Consider the following 25110-nt stretch of genomic DNA (forward strand, 5'->3'; position numbering starts at 1 on the left):
CAGCCGGCTGGGCTCCTGCCTGCCCCATGTCCACTCTCCACCCGCCCGTCAATCCACCCCCCAGTCCACCCCCACTCACCCTCACACTCCAACCGCCCTCCCTGCTTCCTTCCCCAGCCTGCCCCACCCCATCCACCCCGTCCACGTCCTGCACACACAGCCAGTTCCCAGGTGCACCAGCTGAACGCAGAGGTGACTTGGACACTGTGCCTGCTACCTGGGCCAGGTAAGCTCAAGGCACTACATTCATCCCAGGTGATGGGAGAGGCCGAGGCCTGTCTGCCTGGACAGCCCACTCTGGTCCCTGCCAGGCAGACGGGCTGGAGGCAGGGGCCCGCTGGGGACTGTGGCACTGACCTGAGGGGGTGGGTGGGGTGAGGGGCGGGGAGCACAGCTGGCCACCGGGGTTTTCTTTCCTTCCGAGGCCCCCGCGAGGTCTGCTCCTTCTGTCTCTCCCATTCATCCGTATCTGTCCTCCCCTCCCTCTCTCCCCCGGCTTTCTCCTGCTCTCATCTGAAGATCTTCGGGTCTAGGGTCTCCAGCAGCTGACTGGCTTTGCCCCCTTGGGCAAGAAGGGTCCCCCCATTGCCTCAGTTTTCCCTCCTGGGAAAGGACAGATGTGGACCAGGAGATCCGTGATTCTGAAGCTCCGGGGCAGCCGGGTGAGGTGGCAGGACTGAGCACAGGGTCCGTCTTGGCTCACCGATGACCGTGGCCTCCCTGACCCCCTGGCCCTCGCCTCCTGCCCCCTCTTCACGGGGACACAGACCCCGCTGGGGGCCCGCACCCCGTCCCTCTGTGCTGGGGTGGGGCAGAGCTGAGCCTCATGGGAAGGGCCCCCCAATCCCGACTCACGCCAGTGGCTCCCCCAGGGGACAGCTGTGAGCCACAGCCATCCTTGAATCCTCATTTTCAGTGGACATAACGCCACAGCCACCCCGCCCCCCAAGACTGGGGGGCTTTAGAAGGAAACACACGAGAGAGCTGGGCTCACAGGAAGCGCTCAGCAGAGGTGAGGGCCAGGGGAGACGGAGCCACTTCCAGCGCCGTGCAGGACCAGCGGGCTCCCTGGGGGCCCTGCTGCACCCCTGGGGGCCCTTCCCAGCCCTCGGCTTCGACCACTAAGGGCCAACTGTCCCCACTGAGCTGGTAGGTTCGTCTCCGGACCAGACCAGACTGCAGCCTCCAAGCTAGATCTCAAGCCTTGCTACTCAGAGCTTTCAAAGGCCAGGTCTGGCACACAGCGGGACCTCATGGGACCACGACAGGCTGCAGGGACTCAGGCACTTAACGGGCCCCGTGGAGCTGATAGAAGCCACGGTACTCCGTCATCTTACACGTGGCGTGTTTGCTTCCCTACCTCGACCAGGAAGCCCAGGCCCTCGCTGCCTGGGGCCCATCAAGGTCCATCTGTGAAGCTCCCTGCATCTCTGGACGGCGTTCAAACCCACGGGGTGGCAGGCTGTGACAGCAGCGTGTGCTGCCCAGAGGTCAGGTGGGGCTGCAGGGCCCCTGAGAGAAATCTTTACAACTACACGGGCTTCCCGGGGGCGCGAGTGATAAAGACTGAGAAGGCAATGGCGCCCCACTCCAGTACTCTTGCCTGGAAAATCCCATGGACGGAGGAGCCTGGTGGGCTGCAGTCCATGGGGTCGCAGAGGGTCGGACACAACTGAGCGACTTCACTTTCACTTTTCACTTTCACGCATTGGAGAAGGCAATGGCAACCCACTCCAGCATTCTTGCCTGGAGAATCCCAGGGACGGCAGAGCCTGGTGGGCTGCCGTCTACGGGGTCGCACAGAGTCGGACACGACTGAAGCAACTTAGCAGCAGCAGTGATAAAGAACCCGCCTGTCAGTTCAGGGACATAAGAGATGGAAGTCCGATCCCTGGATTGGGAAGATCCCCTAGAGAAGGCCATGGCAACCCACTCCATTATTCTTGCCTGGAGAATCCCACGGACATAGGAGTCTGGTGGGCTACTGTCCATAGGGTTGCAAAGAGTGGGACACAACCGAGCAACTTAGCACGCATGTATAAATTCTTTGAGTCTGGACACCATGTCAGATTGGTTTGATTTGTCCATCCCTTCCCCCAAATGCTACTTTTCATTTCTTTTCAGGAAAGTGAAAGTGGCTCAGTCGTGTCTGACTCTTTGCGACCCCATGGACTATACAGTTCATGGAATTCTCCGGGCCAGAATGCTGGAGTGGGCAGCCATTCCCTTCTCCGGGGATCTTCTCAACCCAGGAATCGAACCCAGGTATCCCGCACCGCAGGCAGATTCTTTACCAGCTGAGCCAGAAGGGAAGCCCAAAAATACTGGAGTGGGTAAGCCTATCCCTTCTCCAGCGGATCTTCCCGACCCAGGCATCAAACCGGGTCTCCTGCATTGCAGGAAGATTCTTTATCAACTGAGGTATCAGGGAAGCCCTGTTTTCAGGAAACTAAATATAAATTCACGAAATCCCTTTGGGCACGACAGAATATGCACTAACTTCAGTGCAGGGAGGAAGGGCAGGCTGGAAGGATGCTCCAGAAAGCCTCAAACAGGGGGATTTCATGTGATTTATTTTACTCTTATCTTTCTGATATTTGAATATCAAATTATCTATTTGACTTTAGTGCATATACATGTCACTTTGTATAACCAGATAAAAAGTCATTTTCATCTGGAGCAAGTGGTAACGTTCTCAGTCCCACTCCGGTGAGGACAGGGCGTGCCTGAGGTTTGTGGTCCAGCTCCGCCCCGTGCACCCCAAGGCGCCGAGTTCATGCCTCCAGCAATGGACACTTACTGCATGGCTCTGGGCCCAGGTGGCCACTTTGGCCAGTGGATCCGAATCCTCTGACACGGCTACAGCCATCGAGAATGCTGCCCAGGACCAGACCTCGTCCCCTGACCCACTGCCCCCTCGGACAGGAACTCCTGTCAGCCCCAGAAGGGATGCAGGCAGGCCACGCTGAAAAGATCGCGTCGGTATAGAAAGGTTGGGGATCAGTTTCTCCAACAGCCCAGATCTAACGAGTTTCTGGGGACGTGGGCTCAGCCGCACGGCAGGGCTGTGCCTGGCCCCGCGGTGGGGACGGCCGGGATGCTCACCTTTGCAGATGAAGCACTGGATGTGGAAGTACTTGTTCTGCACCCGCAGCACCTCGCCCCTGCACACATTCCCGCAGGTGTTACACAGGATCGCCGTGCTGGGCGGCTTCTCCGGGGGGCTGGGAGCAGCCTGCGGCTCCGGCACTGCAGGGGGAAAGGAGCAGCGTTAAAAAGCGGGATGAGCCAGGCGCAGGCGAGCAACCGGCACCTCTTCAAGCTCTAAGGGCCCGCATAACCCCCTAGCATGACCCAGAGGGCATCGGGGGACCAGCGGAGGGCAGGAGATGGGAGACCCTGACGGTGGTCCTGTCCCCCACCTCCCTGGCCCTCCGGGGCCTCAGAAGCAAGGCACCCCCACCCCTGGCTCTGCTGAGCTCGCGAGTCCTTCTGCAGACGGCAACCCAGGTCCTGTGCCATATAACGAGAGCATCCTCCTGTGAGCTCACTTGGAATCCACTCTGTGGCCTGGGGCCGGTGACCTGAGTACCATCACTGTTCCCCCCTACAGCCAGCCATGACTGAGGGTGGTCATGGAGACCCTCAGAGGGATGGGTCAGGGTGGATGGCCAAAGGGCCCACTTGTGGAGCTCCGGGGGTTCCGGGAAGGGCCACCGCTCATCCACACCCTCCAGGGGCGCCTACGGGGGCCAGTGTGAGGTCACTGGGGCCCACGGAGCGGCCGTGCCCGGGGAGCTCCAGCCCAGCAGTGGCCACAGCCAGGTGGTCAGGGGATGACCAGGGGCTGGGGACCAGCTCCTCTCAGGCCTGATGGGGCTGGAGGCCTGGGGGACCTGGGAGGCTACTGAAAGAGCATGGGGGTGGGGATCCCATATGCCTGGCTAGGGGCAGGCTCGCCCTTCTCAGGCTGGTCCTGGGTGGGAGGTGGACCCGGGATGCTGGGGCCAGTGTGGGCCGTGCTCTCTGCCCAGCGGGCTTCCATACCAGCCTGCAGCACTGCCTCCCCCGCCCCCCCGCCCCGAGCTTCACGTGACTCCCTGAGAGGAGCTGGTCCCCTTTCCTCCACAGGGAAGCTCGTCCACTCCTCTGCCTGCCTCTGGCTCTCTGCCAGGTGCAGGGATGGAAGCAGACCTCCTGCTCAGCCAGCTCCTAGTGCACAGCCTAGCATGGACCCACATCCTCCAGTCCCACCTTCTGTCAGCCTGGGGTCCCCTGACCCGAGGCTGAGGCAAGGATTGGGTCCTGGCGGTGTACCCAAGGGACCCCAGGTGGCAGGAAGCAGTGGGGAGGAAGGAGAGTGTGCTGTCAAGGTATTCTCCCCCTCGGAGACCCTCCAGGGCATCCCTCAGGAGGAGGGCAGGGGGCTGGGGCACCGACCCCCCCATCCCCCAGGTCAGGGCTGCCCAAAGCAGGGCTCTTGGCCCCCTTTTCTGGGCTGAATGAGTTCTAAGGTTTTAGCAGAGGTCCAGAGGTCAGGAGCCAGGGAGCTTCAGGCATACAGACACACAAATACACACTCACACACACATACACACTCACACACACACGGACAGACAGACACACACATATAGAGACACACAAATACACACTCACACACACGGACAGACAGACACACACAGAGACACACAAATACACACACATACACACTCACACACACAGACAGACACACACACACACAGACACACACACGGACAGACACACACACAGAGACACACAAATATACACTCACACACACATGGACAGACAGACATACACAGAGACAGACACACAAATAAATACACACACACACAGACAGACAGACACACACATACAGAGACACAGAGACACACAAATACGCACTCACACACACATGGACAGAAAGACACACACATACAGAGACACACAAATATACACTCACACACACGGACAGACACACACATACAGACACACAGAGACACACAAGCATACATTCACACACACATGGACAGACAAACATAGACACACATACATACACACAGAGACACACAAATATACACTCATGCACATGGACAGACAGACATGTACACATTCACACACAGACACACATACAGAGAGACACAGAAGTATACATTCACACGTGCAAGGACAGACACACATACACACACAAATATATAAGTATAATATACATATGTATAATACACACATACAAACACACAGAAACAGATACACGCTTGCATGCACAGACACTGCTTCAGCACCATCCCTGATGGAGCCCTAGGCATGGAAGCTCTCCTCACTCCTGTAAAGCTGGAGGAGGCGGGATGTCACACAGAGGACGTTTCCCCATCCAGCCTCCAGCCTGCCCCCCCAGCCTCCAGATCCTCTTTCCCCACCGTCCCCAGTGTGGGTCCGCAGATCCGCAGTGCAGGACTCCCTCCTCTGGGTCCCACCCGTGGAGAGGGCCGGGCCATGCAGGGGACACCAGGCCTTCCAGGAGGAGGCCCTGAAGACCCCCAGGGTAGCAGCTGTCTGGGGTCAAAAGCCATCCTGGGGCTTCCCTGATGGCTCAGTGGTAAACAATCCACCTGCCCATGCAGGGGACACAGGTTCGATCCTGAGCCCGGAAGATCCCACGTGCCGCGGAGCAACTAAGCCCGTGCGCCACGACTCCTGAGTCTGTGCTCGAGGGCCCAGAGACGCAGCTGCTGAGCCTGGGCACCCCACAGCCCATGCTGTGCAGCGAGAGAAGCCACCACAATGAGAGAGCCACGTGCTGCCACTAGAGAAGAGCCCCTGCTCGCTGCAACTAGAGAGAAGTCGCGAGCTGCAAGGAAGAGCCAGCACAGCCAGAAGTAAATAAGTGAGCAACTGACAGACATATATATTAAAAAATATATATATGTATACCAGGACTTCCCTGGTGGCTCAGATGGTAAAGCATCTGCCTGCAATGCGGGAGACCCGGGTTCAATTCCTGGGTTGGGAAGATCTCCTGGAGAAGGAAATGGCAACCCACTCCAGTATTCTTGCCTGGAGAATCCCATGGACAGAGGAGCCTGGCGGGCTACAGTCCATAAGGTCGCAAAGCTGGACACAACTGAGCGACTTCACTTTCACCTTTCACTTTCATATTTTAAAAAGTCACCCTGTCTGGAGAAGCAGGTACAGGAAAGGAGACAATTGGCACAAACAAATACCCTGGCATCACCCCCAGCACCCCAGGCCCAGTGTTAAGGACCGCCTTGAGGTTTCAGATGGGTCAGGACCAAACGGCACACTGGACAGTGCGGAGCCTAGCGAGGGCCGCAGAGCCCCGCCGGCCACCCTGGGTGCCGTGGGGACACCTCCACCCTGGTTTACGTGCCAGCAGCAGGCTTGCCCCTCGCTGTCTTTTCCTATACGATCCTCACAGAAACCCCTTCATCCAGTACTTAATCAAACTGCTGGGGGGTGGGGTCCTGGGCTGGAATTAAAGATTCCCCACTGGGCCTGAGGACTGAAACCTCAGGCAGAGCTGACTTACGGCTGTACACCGCCCTGGGGCTGCCTGGGACTCACATGGGGCTGAGAGGCTCCTGAGTTACCCCGTCTGCATCGGAGACTAAATCAAGATTCGGGGGAGGGTTGGTGGGGGAACGAATGTTGTCTTCTCACCCACTAAGCATATAAAGGACGGCGTGCCCTGTGGCTCCATGAGTGAACACGCAAGGTCTCACACCAGCACCTGTGTGGGATGGACCAGTGTCAGGGGCGGGCGGCGGGGCCAGACCTGGGTACAGCCCAGCCTCACCTCCAGCAGGCAGTGACCTGGAACTCCCGGCCACCCAGGTGTTTGTCCATCCGCCCTCTGCTCACAGCACCTGCCCCAGCGGTGGCTAGGACCTCAGGCAGAAAGGCTTGCGTAGCAAGCAGCCCAGAGTCCCGCAAACCATAAGAGATCAATACACAACAGCTCAGTTCAGTTCAGTCGCTCAGTCGTGTCTGACTCTTTGTGACCTATGGACTGCAGCACACCAGGCCTCCCTGTCCATCACCAACTCCCAGAGTTCACTCAAACTCATGTCCATCGAGTTGGTGATGCCATCCAACCATCTTACCCTCTGTCCTCCCCTTCTCCTCCCGCCTTCACAACAGCCGCTGTCATTCGCAAGAACTCACAGCCTGGCACGGCCAGTTTCCTGGTTAATGGACATATACTTGATCTGGGGTGAAAGCTGCTTTAAGAGGGTCGTGTTGTGGGAGCACCAGCTCTGCAGCCTGGAGCATCCTCCTGGGGCTCTGGGTGGCTGGGTGAGAGCAGGGTGCTGCCCCCTGGTGGTGGGAAGTAGACACTGCCCAGAGGGGGCCTGTTGTGGGTACCCCCTGCTCAGCTGTCCCCTCCAACCTGCGGGTGCCTGCTAGTCCCTGGGGTCCCAGCCTGAGGCTTCTGCGGATCTGAGGTTTGGGACTTCTTACCCCTCAAGGTGGACTCAGTCTTCAGACCTCGTGCAGCTGCACCAGTCGGGTGTTTTGCAAAGGGGACCAGTGCTCACAGAAGCCTGCAGAGCGAGGGCCACGGCCACTTCTCCTGCCGCCCAGTGAGTGGACCGAGGCCGGGGCAGGCAGCCCAGCTGGCACGTGGACACAACAAGAGGGAATCAGGACCCCCTGCGTGGCAGGACAGGGCAGGAATGGGCCCTTAGACGGGGATGGGGTGGTTTGGGCCAGACCTCGTCTCGTAAAGAACTCTTGGGATGAGCTGTGAAGCCATGAAAAGGCCTGGAGGGGCCTCAGGTACTTGTTACTGAGTCACATAAGCCGGTCTGGAAAGGCTACACGCTGCACGACTGACCCCACGACATCATCAAGACAGGCAAAACCACGCAGACAGTAAACGAGCAGCGGGCGTCAGGGCCCGGGGGCGGGGAGGGATGAACAGGCGGGGCTCAGGGCATTTCACGAGAAACAGTTCTGTGTGACCTCACGGTGGTAACAGACATCACTACACCCTGCTGGGCTCCGTCGCTCACTCGCGTCTGACTCTCTGTGACCCCGTGAACTGTAGCCTGCCAGGATCCTCCATCCAGGGGGATTCTCCAGGCCAGAACACTGGAGTGGGGTGTCTTTCCCTTCTCCAGGGGATCTTCCCAACCCAGGGATTGAACCCAGGTCTCCTGTACTGCAGGCAGATTCTTTACTGTCTGAGCCACTAGGGAAGCCCAAGAATACAGGAATGGGTAGCCTGTCCCTTCTCCAGGGGATCTTCCTGACCCAGGAATAGAACCAGGGTCTCCTGCATTGCAGGCGGATTCTTTACCAGCTGAGCTACCAGGGAAGCCCATATAGTATTATACGTTCATCCAAACCCAGAGAACACACAACACCAAGAGCAACGGCTGACGTACACTGCGGACTTTATATAATAATAACGTATCAGAACTAGTCCATCCATCATGAGAAACACAGCACACACAAAGGTCACAGTGAATGTCCAGGAAAGATGTTAGCAGGAGAGACTGAGGGCTGGGGGACAGTGGACCCGGGAACTCCCTGCTTACTGTTCAACTTCCCTGTAAACTGAAAACTGCTCTAAGAAACAAAGCCTATTAAAAAAAATTGAGAGAGAGAAAGAGAGCGGGCACCACCACACTCCAGACCTAACCCCAAACCCAGCAGGTTCATTTCGCTACAATTTCCAGATCGGCTCTAGCATTTGATTTAACAAGTCCCTAACTGTGATAATAACATGAAACATAAAGTCAAGTGGTAAGGATCAATCCCACGGGGCTGTGACCACTTAATCCCCCCCGTGATAATGAAATCCCAGCACAGGGAAGCCTTGCTGGGAATAAGAGAACAATTACCAGTAACATCAACACGGAACCCGCGTTCAAAGTGGAGGCTCGTGGCTTCCTGGGTCTGACCTGGCAGTCACTGTGACCCTTCTCTTGTGATCCCTCTGGGTACAATTCTGATCCACCAACCAGATCCAGGGCCTGGAGGAACCAAGACAGGACAGCAGCTGGCAAGGCTGGGCTTGGGCCCACCATGCAGGGGGCAGCTGTGTGACCTTGAGGGCTGGTTGAGCTCTGAGAAGGCTCAGCGCTCGCATCTGTGATGTGGAGCCTGGTCTCAGGAGGCACCGTTCAGAATCAGGTGAAGTGGAGAGAGCTTGGAGGTGATGACTGACAGGTGTTGCCGACCAGTAGCTGCTGGCTTAGTTCTCCAGGGTCTCAGGGGGAAACCAGTCACTCGGAGTGGGAAGGGCAGAGGCTTCGGGAAGCAGGAAGGGGACCTGGAGCTGCTGGGGGCCACACCTTTGCTCACCCCAAAGCCTCATCAACAGCCTGTCCTGGCTTTCTCTTCCATCCAAATGGGATCCACGCAGACCCAGCATGGAACCTTGCTGGAGCTCGACGCGGGGAGCAGTCTTGGCGTCTGAACCCCACAAGCACTGCTGCCAAGGCTGATGTCAACCTCTCAGCTCATGTCCACCGCAGTGGGGGCCCCCAGGACACCGGGCAAGAGCATCAGGGGGCCTGTAGATTTCCCTTCCGGCTGGTGTACCCACCAAACGTTCCACTCTCCGCTTCACTCCCTTGGCACAGACCTGCCTGGGGGTGATCTCCCACTTTGTTCAGAGAAATTCACCAGCCTGGCCTCATTCAAGACTTGTGAGCAAAGGTTCCATGCGTTCCCATCACGGGACCTGGAAGCTGCTGAGATGCTACCTGAACACATGTCCACTGCCTCCCCTCCACGGGATCCTTGCTTGTGCAGGAGCATGGTGGGCTGGCCTCCTCCTGCCTCAGGGCATCTACCCTGACCCTTCAGTTCAGTTCAGTTCAGTCACTCAGTCATGTCCACCTCTTTGCGACCCTATGGACTGCAGCATGCCAGGCCTCCCTGTCCATCACCAACTCCCAGAGATTGCTCAAACTCATGTCCATCGAGTCGGTGGTGCCATCCAACCATCTCATCCTCTGTCGTCTCCTCCCGCCTTCCATCTTTCCCAGCATCTTTCCCTGACCCTGCTTGGTGCCCTAACCGTGGAAACCCACGACTTCATTCTGGCGGCAGAGCTGCAGGGTGCTCGGCCAAGATGTGAGCAACTCCCAACTCCAGCCAGCAAAGCTCTCCTCCTTGTTCACCATTCATGCACCCACCCAACAAACGCCTGAGACCTACTATGTGCCCAGGTCCCATAGGAACAAAACAGACCCAGTCCTGGCCCTCACTTGACCCATACCACACACTCCCCGCCACGGAAATGGCCTGTCACCCCCATTCTACAGATGAAGATATGGAGGCTTCCCCAGTGGCTCAGACAGTAAAGAATCTGCCTGCAATGTAGGAGACCTGGGTTCCATCCCTGGGTTGGGGTGATCCCCCTGGAGAAGGGAATGGCTACCCACTCCAGTATTCTGGCCTGGAGAATCCCATGGACAGAGGAGCCTGGTGCGTTACAACCCATGGGGGGCGCAGAGTCCTGATTGAGTACACACAGAGGTTCAGAGATGCCGGGGGACTTTCCCAAAGCCACGTGGCTGGATTAGGGACTCGGCCAGGGTCCCTGCTGCTAGGGTGTCCAATACCACCACCCCCTTTGCCACCTGCTGCTCTGCAAGTCCCAGTCATGCACCTGCTTGTTCACCAAACGGGAGCAGAGGAGCCGGTGGGCATTCGGGGAGGCGAGTGTGCAAACTGGCCAGGCACAGGTGTGGCAGGAGGCAGGAGAGGGCGCACGCAAGGCCCAGCGGGTGGGGGTCAGGGGCAGGTGCCTCTCTTGTTCCAGGGACTCCTCTCATCCCTCACACTCCAGACAGCAAAGCACACAACGTTCTGTGGTCATCGGGGACTTTTCCAACTGTTTATCTCCACTCAATCCGCTCACCTTCCAAGCCTCTACATATGGCCCTGTCCCTTCCCGAAGGGTCCGGCTAACACTGGACCCCCGAGCAGGCCCTGCTGGCTTGGCCAAGGACCAACAGCCCTTGTTCAGCTTATTTTCCAGGCTTTGCTCTCAGGGTCAATCCACTTCACTATTGGGACATGGAGTCCCTGCATCCTCGGGGGATCCAAGGGGAAGCCATGCTCCATCAGCATGATGGTTTTGTAGCACTCTCCATCTTGCTCTCTGTATCACGCCAACAGCTGGTGTGGAGTCTCCACATTTTGTAAGTCTGCTCTAATATTGAATGAGCTTTATACGACCGCGCGTCACAGCCTCTCCTGGGTCTCTGATGCACCCAGAGCGGGTCCCAGGTGCTGAGTTCTCACCTCCTCTCTCAGGCTTTTCCTTCTAACCATGACAGTGGGCACAGATGTACCGAGGGAGGCTACGGGGCCGTGGGCAGGTGCTGCAGGGGGGGTGGACCTGTGTGCAGTCAGGGAGGGCTTCCAGGAGCAGGTGACGCACGCTGCACAGGCACCTTCATGGCAGCAGCAAGCACACAGCACCACGCTCACCTCCTGGGCCAGGGGCCGCGTCTGAGAAGTGCCGCTCCCTAGGGCCGGGGTGCCGGGGTCCAGCCCCGGTGGATCCAGGGAAATTAAAAGTGGAGACGGCTTCAGCGAACTGGATACCATAGCTTTAATTAAATATTAATTAGAGATGTAAAGAGTAATAGAATAAGGATAGCTCAGTAGGAAAATTCAGTGGAGAAAAGGGGCTGAATAACTTGGTTTACGTGGAAAGCTAGTAAAATTCCAAGGCAAGGAATTTACGTCACCTACGTAGGCCGCAGGCGTCCTCCCGTTCTCCCGAAGGAGAGGAGACACTAAGGCCTCCCTGGTCAGATCTTAGAAGCCCAGGCATAATTAGTAGGCTTGACAAGCCTCCACGCTCCAGATGGAATTCAGCCAGAAGGTGAGAGAAAGAACAGCATGGGGAGACCAGTCTTTCGAGGAACTGATCCCATTTTTTATTTTTCCAGGGTCTGTTTTTATACACTGAGATGTTATACAAAAGTCACGTGGGGTCAGCAGTCCTGACTTTTATTAAAGTCAGGTGCTTCATACAAATGTATACAGAGGTCTTAGGGGTGTTACATCATCTTCTGGCCAGGGGGCTGCTGACAATTTATGACCCTCTCCTTGTGACAGCGGTCAGTCAACCAGAACACTTATTTCTCCAGGGGTGATTATTCTTAAAACAGACACCACCTTCCAAAGGTACCAGATAAAGTTACATTCCTATAGGGTGAGGGTGTAGTGGGTTTTAATTAAGGAAAGAATTTGCTTAGCCTAAGGTCTAATGTGATTAATATCAAAGGTTAATACTTATTTCTTCTATATATTCATTAATGTGTATAAGGGCAGGGGATGTGGAGACTTAGCAGCAAACATTGGCTCAACAAATGAAAAACCCTTCACCAATACAATTTCTAATCAGCCCACTATACTATACTAATAGTTTTCTAACTTCTCTAAAGAACCTGTTTTTAGAAGGTTTAAAGCATCTCGTGCCTCTCACGGTTGGGAGGCTGTGAGCAATCACATGTGGCTGGACAAGCCTGTCTGGCAGGCTAGAGAACCTTCAGAGGAGTTTGTAGGTTGAAACACTCCTGTCACGCCCAGGAATTATTATTAACTGGAGCTCTAAGTTAACTCTTTTTCAGAAAGAAGTGGCGGGGGACAGCCCCCCGTAAAGTCAGAGGTGAAGGTGAGAGCACAAAGCAGTAAAGTAGGCAGACTCTGGTTTTGGGGGTAGATGCTCGAGAATTTCCAGGGGGACTCCTGAGGCTTGATCCCGCCTTTGCGTATGCCGAGCCTCCTTCCTCATGACCTTTGCCATGGGCGGAATTCCTCATGCTGGCTCCCGGCACCGGGGACCAGTGCAGACAGAGCAAGGGGCGCTCGGCCAGGCCCAGCTGGGAGACGGCACTCACGCACCTGGTGACCACCAGCATCTTGCAGCTAGCACAGCCTCCAGAACAGGGGTTTGTTTAGACTGGCTTTCTAAACAGGGAGTTGACGGCACGAAGACCTTAGGGCATCTGTCTCCCCTGCCCTCAGGATACTCTTTATAGGTCGTCCGGTTCAGGAACAGGCCTGGGCCTCTCCTGCTGTTGCTGTTGCTGCTGCTGCTAAGTCGCTTCAGTCGTGTCCGACTCTGTGCGACCCCACAGACAGCAGCCCACCAGGCTCCCCCGTCCCTGGGATTCTCCAGGCAAGAACACTGGAGTGGGTTGCCATTTCCTTCTCCAGTGCATGAAAGTGAAAAGTGAAAGTGAAGTCTCTCAGTCGTGTCTGACTCTAGTGACCCCATGGACTGCAGCCCACCAGGCTCCTCCACCCATGGGATTTTCCAGGCAGGAGCACTGGAGTGGGGTGCCATTTCAGCCTCCTGCTGTTATGTGTTGGTAAATCAAAGCAAAGCACCTGTAGTCACTCCCCATCTTAACCTCCTTAAGGGCTGACTGTGAATGAAAGCGGGAACCAGGACGCGGCTCTCTGATCCGGCTGTCTTGCCAAGGCTGTGGGCAGCCTGAGCCCAGTGAGCCGGCTGCAAGGGTCTCCGCACTGCCAGGCCTGAAGCCTCTGCAGACACGTCATCCATCCGTCCTCGGCAAAGCTGGGGTGGTACCAGCTCCTTGCTGAGCTCCTGCTGGCACGGGGCCAAGGAAGACACGGCCCCCACCCTGAGGAGCTCACACCCAAGGGCACGGAGGTGGAGACAGACGTGGAAACCCCTCACAGGAAGCTCATCGCACTGATGCTGACCCCCAGGCACAGGAATGTTCATCCTGAGACCCGTCTCCTGGCCTGTGTCTGTAATTTCATGAGCGAGCAGCAGGGGCCCGCGGGGGCGCCATCGCCGTGCGAAGCTGTGTGTCCTCTTAGATTCCCGACAAGCGTGGTCTCTGTGACCCCTCTGCAGCCCCATCCTCAGCTGAGCCCAGGAACTGCCCCGTGGCCAGATGGCAGCTCCCGGAGGCCAGTGACGAGCGCCGCTCCGCCTGGGGTCTCAGGACTCGACCTGGGGCTTCAGCACAAGTGTCTGCAGACAGAACTGATCACGTGTCTGACTGGACGTGTAAAGATGGCTGAACACCAGTCCCACCCGCAATCTCCTCTCCACACTTGGCTTTGACCCTCCTCCTGCTCAGCAGCGAGCTCTGAGACCCTCCCCGGGACCGGGGTGGACCTTTGCCGCTGCCCTGACCCAAGTCACAGTGTCACAGACCTCTGCCCGGCTTCCTAGGATGCCAAGTCTGGGAACCCAGCGGCCAGGCTGTGAGGAAGCTCAGACCACCCCGCACGTCCCCCAAGTCGGGGCGCCTCCAGAGATGCCAGTCCCCAGGGCTTGAGTCACCCCAGGCTTTCTCGCTTTCCAGCTGAAACCACAGAAGCCATGGAAGAGAGATGAAACACCCTCATGGAGCCCTTTCTAAATCTCTGCTTTTCGGAACCTGTGAGTGTCACAGAACGCTTGTCTGATGCCATGAAGGTTTGGGATGGTTAGTTACCCACCCATAGCAAACCAAAACGCCACGCCAACCTCCAGCCCAGGCAGCCCCGCCCCGTCTGTACCCGGCCGCCCCCTCCCCCATCTCTGCACCTGCCCGCCTAAGGTCTGCTCCAGAGACGGTAAGGTCACCTCCTCCACAGCCAAAGCCCCAAAGGTGCCGGCCTTTCTGACCCAGGAAAGGAAGTGCCCAGAGTCTGGTGTGACCTGGGCTGGAGTCATGACAACCACCCAGCAAGGTGGACATCGTTACATGCATTAGAGAAACCGAGCTCAGGAAGGTCAATAACCAGCCCAAAGCCACACAGCCAGAAGGGGTGGAGCTAGAGTTCAACCCCAGGCCTGCCTCCCGCCTGGTGCTCTCAGCTCAGTCACTCAGTCGAGTCCAACTCTGCAACCCCGTGGACTGCAGCACGCCAGGCCTCCCTGTCCATCACCAACTCTCAGAGTTTACTCAAACTCATGTCCATTGAGTCGGTGATGCCGTCCAACCATCTCATCCTCTGTCGTCCCCTTCTCCTCCTGCCCTCAATGTTTCCCAGCATCAGGGTCTTTTCTGGTGAGTCAGCTCTTCGCATCAGGCGGCCAAAGTATTGGAGTTTCAGCTTCAGTATCAGTCCTTCCAATGAATATTCAGGGTTGATTTCTTTTAGGATGGACTGGTTGGATCTCCTCAAAGTCCAACGGACTCTCAAGAGTCTTCTCCAATACCGCAGTTCAAAAGCATCGATTCTTCGGTGCTCAAGGCAGCTGCAAGCCAAGACCAGCCTCCTCTCCCAGCTGCAGGCTCCGCCCACTGAGGCCCTACCCATGACAGGCTCCACCCATAAAGGTTCCACCCATCAGTCACAGCCCCGCCCACGGCAGCCTCTCTGAGTCCTCAGCCGCTCCTGGCTGCACCCACCTCCCTTTGCTTTTCAAAAAGACAGCTCCTCCCTTGATGAGATTCCTTTGCTCCCAGCAGGCCACACCCAGCAGCTCTGAGCTCTCTTTGCACTTGCTGCTCAGTCGCTCAGTCGTGTCGGACTTTTTGCGACCCCATGGACTGCAGCACACCAGGCTTCCCTGCCCTTCACTTTACCTCCTGAAGTTTGCTCAAACTCATGTCCATCAAGTCAGTGATGCCATCCAACCATCTCATCTTCTGTCATGCCCTTCTCCTCCTGCCCTCAATCTTTCCCAGCATCAGGGTCTTTTCTAATGAGTCAGCTCTAATACTCTGGCCACCTGATGTGAAGAGCTGAAAAGACCCTGATGCTGGGAAAGATGGAGGGCAGAGGAGAAGGGCATGACAGAAGATGAGATGGCTGGATGGCATCACCGACTCGATGGACATGGGTCTGAGTGCTGCAGTCATGGGGTCGCAGAGTCGGACACGACTGGAGTGACTTAGCAGCAGCAGACAGCTCTTAGGGGCCAAAGTACTGGAGTTTCAGCTTCAGCATCAGTCCTTCCAATGAATATTCAGGGTTGATTTCCTTTAGGATGGACAGATGTGATCTCTCTGCCCTAGGACGAGTTCATCACCTTCTGGATCTGGTTCCAGAAACGGGCTCTGCCTGCTCCAAATTCAACCAGGGCAACCCTAGCCAGTTCCCACGCAGATGGCACACCAAAATCCCCCAGGCGCCTGGGCCCAGCTGCTCAGCCAGGGAGACGCCAGGTTAGGACAACAGGCCAGCTGTCTGGCCCCAGCAACCAAAGGCAGAACTCAGGCAGAGTTCAAGCGGGGAAACCCCAGATTCCTGCTTCATGCAGGGACGGCCCCCCACACACACACACGATGACCCCCCAGCCCACACGACAACCCCCCCACCCACACAACAACCCCCCAGCCCACGTGACGGCCCCCCAGCCCACACGATGACCCCCTGCCCACGCGACAACCCACCACCCACACAACAACCCCACTGCCCACGCTATGACCCCACCATGCTTGGAAAGAGGAGCCTCCATGGATTCCCAGCCAGCGAGGATAATGGGAGGCCACACAAGGGAACCTGTCCATGGCAGACGGAACCACATCCCCCCAACATCAGAGTCCTGGCCCTCAGCTCCTCAGAACGTGACGGGGTCCTAGAGAGAGGCACGCAAGTTACAGCGAGGCCACTCGGTCTGTCTCCAACACGACTGTGTCCTTATAAACAGGAAACTGGGGCAGAGACGCACAGAGGTTCGAGGAGTGGAGACACAGGGAGGAGACGGCTGTCAGCAGGCCAAGAAAGGCCCGGTCCCCGCAGACCTCAGAAGGAGCCCGTGCTGGGGACAGGGTGATTTCAGGCGCCTGGCCTCCAGAGCCGTCTGAGAAGAAATGTCTGCGGGATTCATTCCTGTGGCCCCAGGAAACCAACCCTCCAGGAGCGGGAGGCAGGGCTGGGGACTCGCCGCTCCTCTGCCCCCCTGAGCCTGTCTTCCTCTGCACGGGGGACGGTCATGCTGCCCCAGGCCGGGCTTCTGCAGACTGGCATGAGGTAGGGGCTTTGCAGGGGTGGTGTCTGCTGGTAGAGGGGTTCCCTCCCGAGGCAGAAGCGGGGAGAACATGGCAGTGAGCACCCCCACCCCCAGAAGCTCAGGCTGCCCACGGCGGGCGCCCAGCTACCTTCGGCTCCAGCTTCTGGCAGTTCACAGACTCCTGAAGCTTCGAGCAGCTGGTCCAGGCGCCCCGGCCACCCACGTCCCTGGAGGGTGTTATTTCATCGCCGGAAGAGTTGCCCTTCCTGACCTGCAAGGCATCTAAGTATCTCACGGGTGGCATTCCGGAAGGTCAGGGCTTAGGTGGGCATCTGAGCCCATTCCCTCGCCCCCCCCCAACAAAGGGGAAAGCAGAGGGCAAGTCTGAGGCCAGGTCGGGGTCAGGGCTTGGGTCCCTGGACTCCCAGGCCAGGGCCACCGCTTGTCCCCTGTGTCACCTCGCCGTGGGCCAGGTGGCCACCAATGGGACAGCCAGGGACCTCGTCTGGGTCTTCAGCGTACAGCTCAGGCCCAGCACACAGCAGGTGCCCCACGACTATTTCTGACGTATGATGGGAAACAGGGGGGTGCGTTTGGTGACTCAGAGCACAGAACAGCACCCCGCGGGGCTGAGAAGTAACAGTCTGAGTGACGACATCAGCTTTCAGCTCCTGGGCCTGGACTATCGGCCAGACATGGCGCTGGGTGATTCCCACCAGTGACCCGGGTCACAGAGCCGGGAGTGGGCACACGGCACCACGGACTGGAACCCAGGCCTGCAGGACCCCAAGCCCCCACTGTCAGCTCCCGCCGGGAGGGTCTGTGCGTGCGGCATGCATGCTCAGCCGCTTCAGTGGTGTCTGACTCTTTGCGACTCCCATGGTCTGTGGCCCGCCAGGCTCCTCTGTCCATGGGATTCTCCAGGCAAGAATACTGGAGTGGGTTGCCACACCCTCCTCCAGGGGATCTTCCCAACCCAGGGATCGAACTCACATCTGTCTGCATCTCCTGCATTGCAGGTGGATTCTTTACCCACTGGGCCACCGGGAAGCCTGAGGGTCTGTGGGGGTTGTGCTAATCCTTCCAGGAACCCTCACTCTCCAGGCAGAGTTGGCAGGGGGGCAGCCAGCTGGGGGACTGGCCGACTCTGCATGCGGGCCCGCTTAGAGTCAGAAGCTGCCCCCCTCTCTGCCCAGGTCCCTGGAAATGGGGCTGCAGCCTTGGCCTGGAGATACCACCCGCCTGGTGGGGACCCAGCTGCCCCTCAGGTCACCATCAACGAGTCCCAGTGGCCCAGAAGAGCCCTTGGCTTTGAACCCAGCAAGGATGGCACGGGCGTCCAAGAGGTCACCACACCACACCCCCGGCCTCTCCTCCTGACCCCTCTCCCAGGAGGACACTGTCCACTGTCCAGAGCCTGCTGCTGACCCATCACTTAAGGTCCAATTATCCCGTTCATTCTGCACATCAGGGAACATCCTCTCTTGACCATTCTGAGATGGACAAACAGGTTCCAAGGACGGAAGCAGCTTCCAGGCCGGAACTGGAAGCCCTGTCTCTCTGGGTCTTGCTCTCCCCTCTGTGGCATGCTGCGTGGGGCTGGGGGGAGAGCAGATAACTGAGGGGCAGAGGGCAAGGAGGGGACCAGCTCTGGGGGAGGCAGGTCCACCTTTGACCTAACTCGCTGTGTGGCATCTTCCCGGGGTGCCCCTGCTTGGCAAACCTCCCTGTCCACAGCTATTTTCATGGACTCTGAGCAGCCCAAGGGCTGCAAGCTCACAGCGCTCATCAAAAGCATCCGTTTCACCTGTTGTCGGAGTCCAGCACCATCTCCTGTAATGGAAGGGCCCTCCTTCACTTGAGCCTGGAGTCCAGGCTCTCTGCGTCCTCCCGGGGGCCAGCAGCCCTTTCTTGGAGTCTCCAGTCCCGGCCGGACCCTCCTCCAGTGCCCAACCTCGTGGCTCCACACTTGCCCCCCAGATGCTTGCCTGGTAGACAAAGACCCTCTTCCCCCAAGTCATGAAGCGGCTTCCCGTGACTGAACCATGCAAAACCCACAGCAACGTTCAATTTAAAATTCCTCCGACCTGCTCCTCGGAACCATGGATGTGCACGGGATTCCAGACCCACAGGGAAGGCCAGCCCTACAACCCTCGTGTTTTCTCCACAAAAGGTGGACCTTAAGAGCCTACTTAGTGATCTGTGTTGCTAACGAAGGGGTCTCAGCTGGGGTCTGAAAATCTGGGCTGGACGATCCTCACCCAAGTCAGACACCCCGCCCACCGGCTTCGGTGCTGCCTGGACCCTGGTGGGAGTCTGTGGACGGACCAGGGAGGGATGGGGGGTCTAGTATCCGCTGGGTGGTCCTGCAGGAGCTCCAGTCTCCTCTCCTTCCTCGGAGGGGCCACCAGGGCTGGGGGAGGGTTGCAGGGACAGCCGCTGGCCTGCGACTTCTGAGGGCAGGCTCTGTCCCCAGCGGCCACCCAGAAATACCCACGACTCTCCTTTCTGCCTGGTGGGCTCCGCACACCAACTGGCTCGAGACGCATGATCACCTCCCACAGCAGCCGGGGAAACCGAGGCTCTGGGAGGCTTAGCAACTGGCTGAGATCCCACAGCTTGTAACCGGCAGGGGAGGCATTCGAGCCCAGGTCTCTGTGTGACTGGCCTGGTTTTCCGTTTCTTCTGGCTTCCCCGCCCTCCCCACTTCCTTTAACCTTCTGCCCTTCTGCGTGTTCTCCACCTAACCCGCCGGTCCAAGAGGGTGACGGTAGCGGAAGCGTGTCCTGTGTGTGTCTCGTTAGAACTGGGGGTCTGGATGGTTGTGCGTTCCTAGAAGTGCGCCCACCACCACGATCAGCTTTAGAATATTTCCATCCCTCTGAAAAGTAAATCCTCTGCCTGCAATGAGGGAGAGACGGCTTTGATCCCTGGATCAGGAAGGTCCCCTGGAGAAGGAAACGGCAACCCACTCCAGTACTCTTGCCTGAAAAAAAAAAAAACCCATGGATGGAGAAGCCGGACAGGCTACAATCCATGGGGTCGCAGACAGTCGGACATGACTGAGTGACTTCACTTTCACTTTCACCATCTCCATCCCTCTCCATCCCGCTCCCTCCTCCCCTGGCAACCAGTGACGCAACCAGTGACCTTCCCATCTCTGTAATGGATTCGCCTACCCTGGACATTTCATAGAAAGACAAACGCACCATACGTGGGCCTGTGTGTCTGGCTTCCTTTACTCAGGTTAAGGCTTTCACGGTTCACCCACGCTGTAGCAGAGGTCAGCGTGTCGTAACTCTTTATGTCCAAACAATTGTCCACTACAGGAACATACCACATGCACTCCGGGGTGGCTTCCACTTTGGGGCTATTCCCCCTTCTGCTCTGGACACTCAGGCACAGGCCCTTCCCTGTGGACGCTCCCCTTTCCTACTGGTCACATGGTAACTCTGCATTTAACCGTGTGAGGGACTGCCGGACTGCCCCCCTAAGTAGCTCCATCCCTTCACCCTTCCACCAGCAGCTTCTCCACATCCTCATCAATATCTGTTCAGTTCAGTTCAGTCGCTCACTCGTGTCTGACTCTTTGCGACCCCATGAATTGCAGCACGCCAGGCCTCCCTGTCCATCACCAAGTCCCGGAGTTCACTCAGACTCACGTCCATCGAGTCAGTGATGCCATCCAGCCATCTCATCCTCTGTCGTTCCCTCCTCCTCCTGCCCCCAATCCCTCCCAGCATCAGAGTCTTTTCCAATGAGTCAACTCTTCGCATGAGGTGACCAAAGTACTGGAGTTTCAGCTTCAGCATCATTCCTTCCAAAGAAATCCCAGGGCTGATCTCCTTTAGAATGGACTGGTTGGATCTCCTTGCAGTCCAAGGGACTCTCAAGAGTCTTCTCCAACACCACAGTTCAAAAGCATCAATTCTTTGGCGCTCAGCCTTCTTCACAGTTCAACTCTCACATCCATACATGACCACTGGAAAAACCATAGCCTTGACTAGACGGACCTTTGTTGGCAAAGTAATGTCTCTGCTTCCACTGGTCTTTTTCATCATGGTCACCCTGATGGGCTTCCCAGGTGGTGCCGTGGTAAAGAATCCACCGGCCAATGCAGGAGATGCAAGAAGCACGGGTCCACTCCCTGGGTCGGGAAGATGGCAGGGATTGAAGGAGGAGGGCATGGCAACCCACTCCAGTCTTCTTGCCTGCAGAATCCCCTGGACAGAGGAGCCTGGTGGGCTACAGTCCACGGGGTTGCAGAGTCAGACACGACTGAGCGCACCCTCGCCCTGATGGGCGTGAGATGTGTCTCACTGTGGCTTGGGTCTGCATCTCCTCATAGCCACCGCTGCTGAACATCTTTTCACATGTTTATTCACCATCTGTATATATTATTTGGAAAAATGTCTATTCAGATCTGTTCATTGAATTCGGCTTTTTCTGATTGAGTTATGAGAGTTGTTTATATATTCTAGACGGGCTTCCCAGGTGGTGCTAGTGGTAAAGAATCCGCCTGCAATGCGGGAGACCTGGGTTCGATCCCTGGTTGGGAGGATCCCCTGGAGAAGGGAAAGGCTACCCACTCCAGTATTCTGGCCTGGAGAATTCCATGGACTATAGTCCATGGGGTTGCAAAGAGTCAGACATGACTGAGCAACTCTCACTTTCAAGTATTCTAGACGGGCCTCCCAGATGGTGGTAGTGGTAAAGAACCTGCCTGCCGATGAAGGAGACATAAGAAATGCGAGTTCGATCCCTGGGTCGGGAAGATCCCCCAGAGGAGGGCATGGCTACCCACTCCAGTATTCTTGCCTAGAGAATCCCGTGGATAGAGGCGCCGGCGGGCTACAGTTCATAGGGCCGCAAAGAGTCGGACACAACTGAAGCGACTTAGCATGCACGCACACGAATATTCTAGACACAAGCCCATCCTCTGATATATGATTGGCAGATACTGTCTCCTGTTCTGTGATCTGTGTTCTCATTGCTTCATAATGCTCCTGGCAGCGTAAGACTGCTTCATTTTGAAGAAATAAATCCAACGTATCTATGTCTTCTTGCTTGCGTACTTACTGTCGTTTCTAAGAAACCCCCAAGATCAAAAATCCCTATCCTGATATAATATTGTCTTCTGAAAGTTCTACAGTTCTTTAACTTTTAGCTCCTATTATAATTTTACATAAATAGAGTCACATCTCCCTCCCTGGTACTTTTATCACGAGATGCCATTTCTTTGTCTGTGAGTCGGGAACAACAGGGCTTATCTCACTGGCTTTGTGCAGTTTTTAATATCACGATTGTTTTGCCCGTCGTCCGCTGAGAGCAGGGCGTGAAGGACACCAAGTTCTCAGCTGAGTGGGGAGACCCGCCCAGCCGCCGGCATGGAAATTCCATTTGAGAAGTGAACGTGGTCACATGGCTCAGCTCCTGGAATCCGCCGGTGTTTTCAGAACAATCCAGTACACAGAGCAGGTCGGGGGATGTTATCTGACCCCCAGCCAGCCGGAGCTCTAAGGCCAGGAGGGAGACCTCCACGTGGGGCTGCGTCCAGCCAGCCCGGAGAGGCGGGGCACCCACAGATACACATTTGTGGGAACAAACATGGAGAGTCTGCTAGGAGGGTTCAGGGCACCGCGGGTTCAGAGCACCGTGGGAGGGAAGAACTGTAAACACCCCCATTTTACAGAGGGGGTCTGGAGCACCCCCCCACCCCACCCCGGAGCAAGACAGCACCCAGACCAGGCCCACAGTGGGGTCAGGCTTCAAACCTTTGCCGCCGCTCACCTGGCACCCCTGGGGCTGCTTCCTGCATAAAACCCCCCTGAGCCTGCAGAGTGTGGGGTGCTGACGGGGATGCACGGACGAGGGGCCCCAGATCCTGCCTCTGGACAGACGCCACAGCCAGGACAGAGGATCTGCTGAGACAGGGTCTGCTGGGCACTGAGACTCGTGCCAGGATGGCACCCTGAGGACCGGGCTGGGAGCACTTCAGGATGGAGGCTGGACCCTGGCCGGAGCCCCCCGGCCCCACACACCTCAGCTCGCAGAGGCTCTCCCCACTGCACCCCACCTCTCTGCTCCAGGGTCCAGGCTCGCTCCCCTGCGCCCCCCTACACACCCTGTCTCCTCCTCTAGCCCCTCCCCCTGCCCCAGAGCTTTCTTCCCGTCATCTGTCATCCCCGCCACACACCACCTCATCCGAGGGGGGGTTGGAAAAGACTGGAAGCTCCTTAGAGTTTCTTTCTACCTTGATGGGCCCTCCTCTTCGCATCAACAGCAGAAGGACCGAAGCCATTACAATATCTCTTAAGGCCGGTTTCCCAGCCTCGGGCCCAGCCGACACTCCGGGCTGGACCACGCTTCTGTGGGCCTGCCCTGTGTACCACGGGGTGGTGAGCAGCGTCTCTGGCCTCGACACCCCACCACGGGCCTGTGGCACCCCCTCCCCCGCCAAGCTGAGACCATCAGAAGTGGCTCCAAGCAAGGCCAAATGCCCCCCACCCTCCCCCGGGAACAAAGGCACCCTTGGCTGAAGACTGAGAACCACCAGGAAAGCGCAAAGGGCAGGGGCAGGGAGGCACAGAGGCTCAACCTAGAGCAGGGGCCCAACAGCAACGCCCGCCACCGTGTACCTGCCCAGACCCTCCCCTTCCCTGAGCCTCAGCTTCCTCATCTGTAAAACAGGTCACCACAGAGGGCAGCCATCAAGAGTGCAGAGGACAGTTGCTGAGGCCGGGCACACGTCAGCTCCAGCCGCATCTGCCTTCATACACGGCAGAGCTCACGCTGCCTCCCCTCGGGTTGGACCCCAGGCTTCCTGGGGGGACTGGCGACTTCTAGTCAGAACAAAAGCCTTCCTCCCGGGCTGATGGTCGGAGCGGTGAGGGCAGCGTGGGCCTTACCTGTCCCTCCTCCGGGCATCCCCATGGACTGTGACCTCCGCGAGCCGGGCCGGCACCCGTGAGGCGGCGGGCGGGCGGCAGCTGGCCGAGGGCTGGAGCCTGTGCGGCCAGCACAGCCCTCAGGGGACATGCCAGAGGGTCACAAGGCAGCTGCCACCCTCATGCCCGAGGAGGGCCGGGCCGAGCCCTGCCCAGCACACCGAAATAGACTGCCACCCCACTCGGGAGACACACCTGTTCCCGGGCGTCCGGGAAAGTGGCTTTGCAAAGGCAGTGGGGGAGGGTCCCGGGGAAGCTGAGTCCATCTGCGGCCCCATGTGGCCGGCCCGGCGTGCCAGCCGCACCCCGCCCCACCCCACCCCCGCCCAGCGCCTCCCAGCCCATGCCCGGATCCTGGGGACCCAGCCGCACAGCTGCGGCCTCTGCAGCTGACATTGACTCTCCCCCAGTCTGCAGACCAGAAACCCCCAAAGGCTCTGGGGCAGTTGGGGAGGGTGCTTCCCTTCATCACCAGTTTCTGGGGACTCTGGGCGACCCGGACTAGCATCCACATCACTGCCATCTCAGCCCCGGAACTCACAGGGTTGGCTTTTCTCTGTACATCCCTGCGTGTCCTTCTTTGTCTGTTATACAAGGACACCAGTCACTGGATTTAGGGTCCTCTCTCTTCCAGGAGGACCTCCTCTCCATCCTCACCCTGATTACCCTGCAGAGACCCTATTCCAAATAAGGTCACACGTGAAGGTTCCGGGTGGACATGAATGTCAGGGCGACCTACTTAACCCACTCCGCAGCCCTGTGTGCCAGATCGGAGGAGACTCAGGCTTGGGACACTCGGGGGGCCCCTAGGCATAAAGGCAGCGGTGAGAGACCCTGACTGCCTGGTCCCCTGGTGCCCCTGTGCTCCTGGATGTCTCTCTGCAACACTCGGCATTAAGCTCTCCAGAGGCAGAAACGCCCTGTGACCCATGAACCACACAAGCAGGCAGGCCTGCCTGGCCCCCAGCACGCGGCCCCTGAGACCCTGCAGGCGTTATCCTGGCTAACCGCACGTGATGGCCTAGTGGCCGGGGGCCAGGATCCCACTGCGGGGAGGCTCAGTGGCCACACCCTGGAGCACAGGTCATATTTCCCAGGGCTCAGCTGCAGCGTCTCTGGGGGTTGGGTGGGGAGGCCACGTCAGCCCTCCCCCAGCACCCAGCAGAAAACACCTCATTAGCTCAGCTCTGAAGAGTCAGAGGGGGTGCTGGCCGCCAGCAGGGACTCTCCCGGCCTGGTCTG

General features: G+C 57.7%; 1 protein-coding gene across 24 annotated transcripts in view; it reads right to left on the bottom strand.

Annotated features, from left to right (window-relative positions):
• The window catches only part of ABLIM2 (actin binding LIM protein family member 2), a 165410-nt gene that overhangs the window by 112822 nt on the left and 27478 nt on the right, over window positions 1–25110 (bottom strand). For 5 of the 24 annotated variants that reach the window (XR_008717287.1, XR_008717286.1, XR_008717288.1 and 2 more), the window contains exons 1-2: window positions 23830–24036; window positions 3106–3249 (exon numbers count right to left, since the gene is read on the bottom strand). Coding sequence is in view for 20 of the 24 variants with exons in the window: in XM_055589214.1 (XP_055445189.1) it covers window positions 3106–3249; window positions 23830–23959 (274 nt within the window). In the remaining 4 variants the exon portion in view is untranslated. Of the gene's footprint in view, window positions 1–3105; window positions 3250–23829; window positions 24041–25110 lie in introns of those variants that run through there. The other 19 variants (XM_055589205.1, XM_055589206.1, XM_055589203.1 and 16 more) reach the window with 10 other exon arrangements.

Source organism: Bubalus kerabau, chromosome 7 (assembly GCF_029407905.1).
Source record: "Bubalus kerabau isolate K-KA32 ecotype Philippines breed swamp buffalo chromosome 7, PCC_UOA_SB_1v2, whole genome shotgun sequence".
NCBI classification, from domain to species: Eukaryota; Metazoa; Chordata; class Mammalia; order Artiodactyla; family Bovidae; genus Bubalus; species Bubalus kerabau.